At 42.3% G+C, this 6,000-nt stretch overlaps 1 protein-coding gene across 1 annotated transcript in view; it reads right to left on the bottom strand.

Moving 5' to 3' along the window:
* Positions 1 to 244: 244 nt before the first annotated feature.
* Positions 245 to 6,000, bottom strand: part of adam9a (ADAM metallopeptidase domain 9a) — a 44,579-nt gene continuing 38,823 nt past the window's right edge. Inside the window, exons 23-24 of the mRNA XM_084054531.1 lie at positions 5,283 to 5,338; positions 245 to 4,925 (exon numbers count right to left, since the gene is read on the bottom strand). Of these exons, the coding sequence (XP_083910657.1) occupies positions 4,868 to 4,925; positions 5,283 to 5,338 (114 nt within the window). The 3' untranslated portion in view covers positions 245 to 4,867. The remainder of the gene's footprint in view (positions 4,926 to 5,282; positions 5,339 to 6,000) is intronic.

Below are 6,000 nucleotides of genomic sequence, written 5' to 3'. Positions count from 1 at the left end.
CCCAGAAATCACAATAGAACCCATCTGCAAAAAAAGATGTCCCTTTGAATTTACTGCGGAGCTCTGAATCTGTCTTGAGAGATTACATTTGGTTTGACACGGTTCCACAGATAAATAAACAAACAAATCAACTGCCTGAGAGCTGTTAAACTGGGAAATAAAATTGCAAAGTCTGTTATCTCTCCAATGTGCTGTTGTCGGTACAGAAATGGACAGCATGTTATTTTCTTTTGTCATCTTACAGGTAGAATTTATTTGGTACCTTTTGTACTGATATCAAATATAAACACTTGTAATGACGTGGGACCTTCAGAACACATTTGGAGGACAGCACAGCTCTGCAGGAGAGAGGAGAGAGAGACAGTCAGAGAGAGAGAGAGAGAGAGTGAGAGATAGAGAGAGATACGCAGTAGTGCAATCAGGCCAACCACAAACAATCAGTACATTATTATGATTGTTATTGTAATACAGTGCTGTATTCATATTCCTCTATACAGGTTCATTTTTTTACACACATTCTCAAAACCCTCCAAACAACACATTGGCAAAGATTCCTTTCATTTGTGTTTGCATGGGATTCTAAAAACAATGTGTAAAACATAAGAAGGGTTCTAGACATGATCAGTCTTTTTTTATGGCACCATCTTGTAGGATGCTGTGTGTGTGGTTCAGTCTGAGGAACATTGGCAACACACCTCAACGCCTAGCAACACCAATGCCTAGCAACGCCTAGCAACACCTCAACGCCTATAGCAACACTTGAACACCTAGCAACACCTCAATGCCCGGCTGGCAACACCTGAACACCTAGCAACACCTCAACGCCTAGCAACACCTCAATGTATAGCAATACCTCAACAACACGTAGCAACACCTCAAAACATTGTGTGTGTGTGTGTGTGTGTATAATCATGATGTAATGAGAGCTCTGAATTAGCAAACAGTGCAGTTTAGTGGCAAAAATACCCTCTTACAGCAGAGTACCATTTAATTATTATTTTTAACAAACACACCCAGTCAGCCCGATCCTACAGAGACAAACAGTGAAACTTTATCTCCTGCCAGAATTGAATGGAATATTGGATATCATTGCTGTCAAATCTTGCGTGTCCAAAACGGTTACTTTTCAGGAATTGGGGGGGGAGGGGGGGGGAGAACCTGTGTTCCAATAGTCACAAGCTTTTGTTAATACTTTTAATTGGCTAAATATTTTATTAAACCCCACAGACTTCCAACCTGGCATCCGTGTTTCGGGCATGTCATCAGAGACGAAAATCTTCAAAAAGCGTACATTTTTAAAATACCGAAAATAGCTGATCTACAAGCTTGTGAGTGTGTAGATTGGCTATTGTCGCCATTTCCAAAATTTCACAAATTTTGCTTGACTCTTTCTGAAGTATAAAATGGGCCATTCCTTTGCGAAAAAAAAACATTAAAATATGAAATATGGAGATACAAGGTTTCTGCCTGACAGCGACAACATACAAGCCACCATAAAGTACTGTACATACTAGTATAATAATTACACTCTGTATAGTCATGGCCAGTGAAGTAGTTTCTGCTGGTTGACTTTGTAGGACACACTGGTCATACTGGTCTGTGTATTGTATGTATGGGGTTGTAATGTGGGACAAACTGGTACTAGGATGTTCCTTCCTGATGTTGTGGCGTAGGACATTGGTTCTCAAAGTGGGGTCTCGGGACCCAAGGCATCCTTGGGGGGGGGGGGGTCCCCATGGGTGTCCCCATCAAAATGTGTTAATTTAGCATCACAATAATTTTAACCACTTTAACCTTTTACACTTTGGCTATTCAAAAATAGCAAATCTACAAGCTCATGAGCTTGCGCTATGAGCTTGTAGATCTGCTATTTTTGAAAAATCGTGAACATTTGTGCAAATCTTATTTTAAAGCGAACATTTGTAGCTCAAATCTTTGCTTCTGGGGGGTCTCTGGAACAACATATTTTGACATGGGGGTCCGTGGCCAAATACACATCATTTTGGGGGTGCTTGACCACTGGTGCAGGACAGTTACACTTTCATGTTGTAGCCCTTTTAGTTGGTGAAATACACTCAGGATTATTGCAGCAGGTGTACATTTAGATTTCAGATTATTATCATTATTACTTCTGATTATATTATACACACATCCGATTTTTAACATCATAATAGAGGCTATACATAAAGTTTGGCAACATCAGTTGCCACTGGCAGCCATGTTGGCTCCACAGTACTGAAAAACAGTCATTAACAGCTTAAAGGAATAATTTACCACGAAAAATTACTTATTTTCGATCAATTACACACCCTATGTAGCCTTGAAATCATGGAGTTTTTTGTCGCATTCCTAAGCTAATAATTTGATGACCGGGTCATCGGTCAATAGGAGACTCCTACTGTAGACTCCGCCGGTCGTCAAATTATTGGCTCAGGAATGTGACAAAAACAAAAACATCTCCATGAATTCAAGGCTTCGGGGGTGTGTTATTGATAGAAAATAAGTATTTTTTTGGGGTGAACTACTCCGTTAACTATGTCAGCTGGTCTCCAAAATGTTGTCCAGGTACTATGTAACCATGACCATAACCGTAACTCTCATCCTTTTATGAGGATGAGTCTCCTTTTATTTGACCATTCCTCCTTGACGACTCCTTGATGGAGACAGTATGGAGGGCATATCTTGTGTAATAACATTAGTGCAGCCAACACATTCTGTAGAGAGGAGGCAGCAACATGGCACACAAACTAAAGATCTCACAGGCTATGAGAGCAGACGTGTGAAATAAACCTTTTCAAATGGGTTGACCTTTTGTTTTTGTTTTTTTACCACAGGTGCCCAGCAGTACACTCACTGCCAAATAAAACATTAAAAACAAAACATAAAAACATTTTAAAAACAAACAAGACTCTGACAGTGCAACCAATCGGATTGTCTTCGTCTATCAGAGGGTGGGGCCTGTTTGAATTATCTCGGTCCGAGATAATAGAGTATATCAAAACACCCTTTTTGGGGCTAAAGCTGCAATCCATACGATTTATTTTATTTATTTGAACTCACGTGTGCCAAAATGTCTACTGCTGAGCGGAAACCCCCTCTGGACAGGGGAGCTATCACAAATCTAAATGTCTCATTAGAAGAGTAGGAAGCTCACCTTCACACAGCTGCATTTGTTATATTGCATTAACATATTCTAATCTGATCTACCATATAGGTTGTTGAAAATAACATTTTAGTTGTGGTTTGCAGCTTTAAATGAAGAGAAAAATGCAATTTTGACTTTATGGACTGAAGTGACTGTTAATTGAGACCTGTATACTGCATGTCCTGAGTCCGGCTAGCAGCTAGTAGCCAGGGTTGGGTCAGTTACTATTGCACAGCTCAACCACCACTGTCACATACTGCACTCATACCACAACTAGGCCTATAGTAATTACATATGCAAATATCTTTAATTATTTGTTTTATCCGTAGGTAGGTAGCAAGGTGGGTGGGGGTTTGGCACTATTTACAGTATCAAGATAGCAGAATAATGTTTAGACACTTGGCAAAGTATTCAAAAACTACTTTTACTGCTCTTTTCAGTGCGTTCATTTTAAATGTCAGTGACGATGGGATTAAGCTTAAGCCCCACCCACCAGACGCTCCCGGAAAATAAAACAAACACCAGAAATGATCTGGAACAACAATTTCAGCAAAACAAAAAATCTTGCACAGCATAATAAAAACAAACTAAACACTACACACATCCCCTCCACACACTCATTACAACACACACACACACACACATATACATATATGTGCGTGTGTATATATATATATATATACACACACACACACACACACTCACACACACACGAGAGACTATAAAATGTATGGTGCACTTGATTTAGATTGCATTGCATATTTTACGTTTTTTCCTTTTACACAATTGTGGAGAGTTATCACCAGAAAAGCTAGGCGGTAAAAATCAAGCGTACCCAAAGCTGTTAATTCCTATAGGACCCCATTCAGGCTGATCGATGTCAGGGGTCAGGGGTTACATTCCTATGACAGTGCTGAGCAGAAGGGAAGTGCAATCAATCTGTAACAGTGGTCCTAAAATACAAACAACATAATATCACAGGAGAGGAGGGGAAGAGAAGAGAAGAGAAGAGAAGAGAAGAGAAGAGAAGAGAAGAGAAGAGAAGAGAAGAGAAGAGAAGAGAAGAGAGGGGATGGGTTGTTAGTTCAGTAACACAGTTCAGGATTCCCAGAGATCCCAGTACTAAAACAGTACCAGTAAAAAATAAATGTTGCAGTCCTTTCCCAGTAGTTGCCTACAGGGTGCAGCGTTGAGCAGTCTGTCCTAAAGGACGACAGGACGCGGTACGTCCAACCGTGGTCCGTTAGTGTGGTGTCCACTGTCCAGTCATCACATCCCACACCAACTGATTTCAGTGCGTTGAAGCCACGATGGACAGCTCTTATTAAATCCACTTAATCGCCATTAAGAATCATGAGACGACATGTGATGTCATATACCATACACACAGAATGTGATGTCACCATACACACAGGATGTGATGTCACCATCGCTTGTGTGTTGTGTAGAATGTGTGTTAGCTAAGTGAAATCAGCTGGTGTAGCGTCGTTGGCAAAGCTATCTGGTCACAGCAGATGTTTACTCCACCATGTTGGTTGACGCCACTTTTCTTTTGCTCCGCGGCCCAATGCTAGGCCACGACGCCCTTGGTGGTGGTCAGATGGGAGAGGCGGGGTTTGGTGTGAGGTTAGGCTCGTGGGGAGGGGGGGGGGTGGGGGAGGGAGGTTTCGGGCGGGGACAGAATGACACACCCACCCGTGGGATCCTTAATCCTCCCATTGGCTAGACTGGTGGCGGAGGGGCGGGTCTTAGAGGCACTAGTGATGCAGGAGGCTGTTTACTGAGGAAGAGAAACACACAGAGTCAGAGAGAGAGAGAGACAGACAGACAGACAGACAGACAGACAGACAGACAGACAGACAGACAGACAGACAGACAGACAGACAGACAGACAGACAGAGAGGCAGAGAGAAAGACAGGGAGCAAGAACGGCAGGGAGACACAGGCAGAGAGAGAGAGAGAGAGAGAGAGGGAGAGAGACAGCGAGGCAAAAGTGTGTTTCCATAATACATCACAGTAGATGTTATCATTATAGTTTGCATGAACAATATTGCAGACAGACAGACAGACAGACAGACAGACAGACAGTCGTAGCCAGTGCCACACAGAATGTATATATTAGTGTTTGTTGCCTTACAGAGGTGGAGGTGGAGGTCTCATAGCGTGGGAGGGCCCTGTCCTGTTGGTCTGTACCTAATGCACGCACACACACACACACACACACACACACACACACACACACACACACCAATCAGCAACGTCTCAACAGAATGCAGGCTATGAGAGGTCAGCCTATACCAAATGTTACAAGTGACATGTGAATATGAACTTTAATCTGCTGCTGTTGTGGACAAAGCAACTGCAGATTGTGGCACACAGTAACACAGCTCTCTAGCACACAGTGCTATATCTGTAATACATGACAGGTTAATAAACTGCTCAAAAAAAGTTCGGAAACTTAACTTCGGTCAATTATACCTCCCCTTTAATAATACCAATTGGTATTGTGTTTTATATCATTTTTATTGTTGATTAGTCACCTTTACAACGAGGTACAGCTTGTAAGGATCGTGCATTCTTGGAATGAGCAACACAGCTAAACGTGTGGGTAGCGCCTCCAAAAAATTTGCCAAAATCACCCAATATGCTTCTGTTGGTAATCACTCTTGTTTTGAGCGACCTGCCAGCACACACCTGCTGAGAGGTGTGTGCCAGTAGTCACAGGTGTGTGACTGCCTCACAGGTGAGTGACTGGCACCTGAACATGGGTTCTGCAACTTTGTTGAGTTTATGTATGCTCCAAGCAGCAACATTGCCCCCATGGACTGCCACGTTTGTCCCTTCAGGATAAGGCC

This window comes from Gymnoscopelus microlampas (assembly GCF_963454915.1).
Source record: "Gymnoscopelus microlampas genome assembly, chromosome: 4".
NCBI lineage: Eukaryota > Metazoa > Chordata > Actinopteri > Myctophiformes > Myctophidae > Gymnoscopelus > Gymnoscopelus microlampas.
The sequence above is the reverse complement of the archived record's forward strand: the minus strand, read 5'-3'. Positions and strand labels throughout refer to the sequence as shown.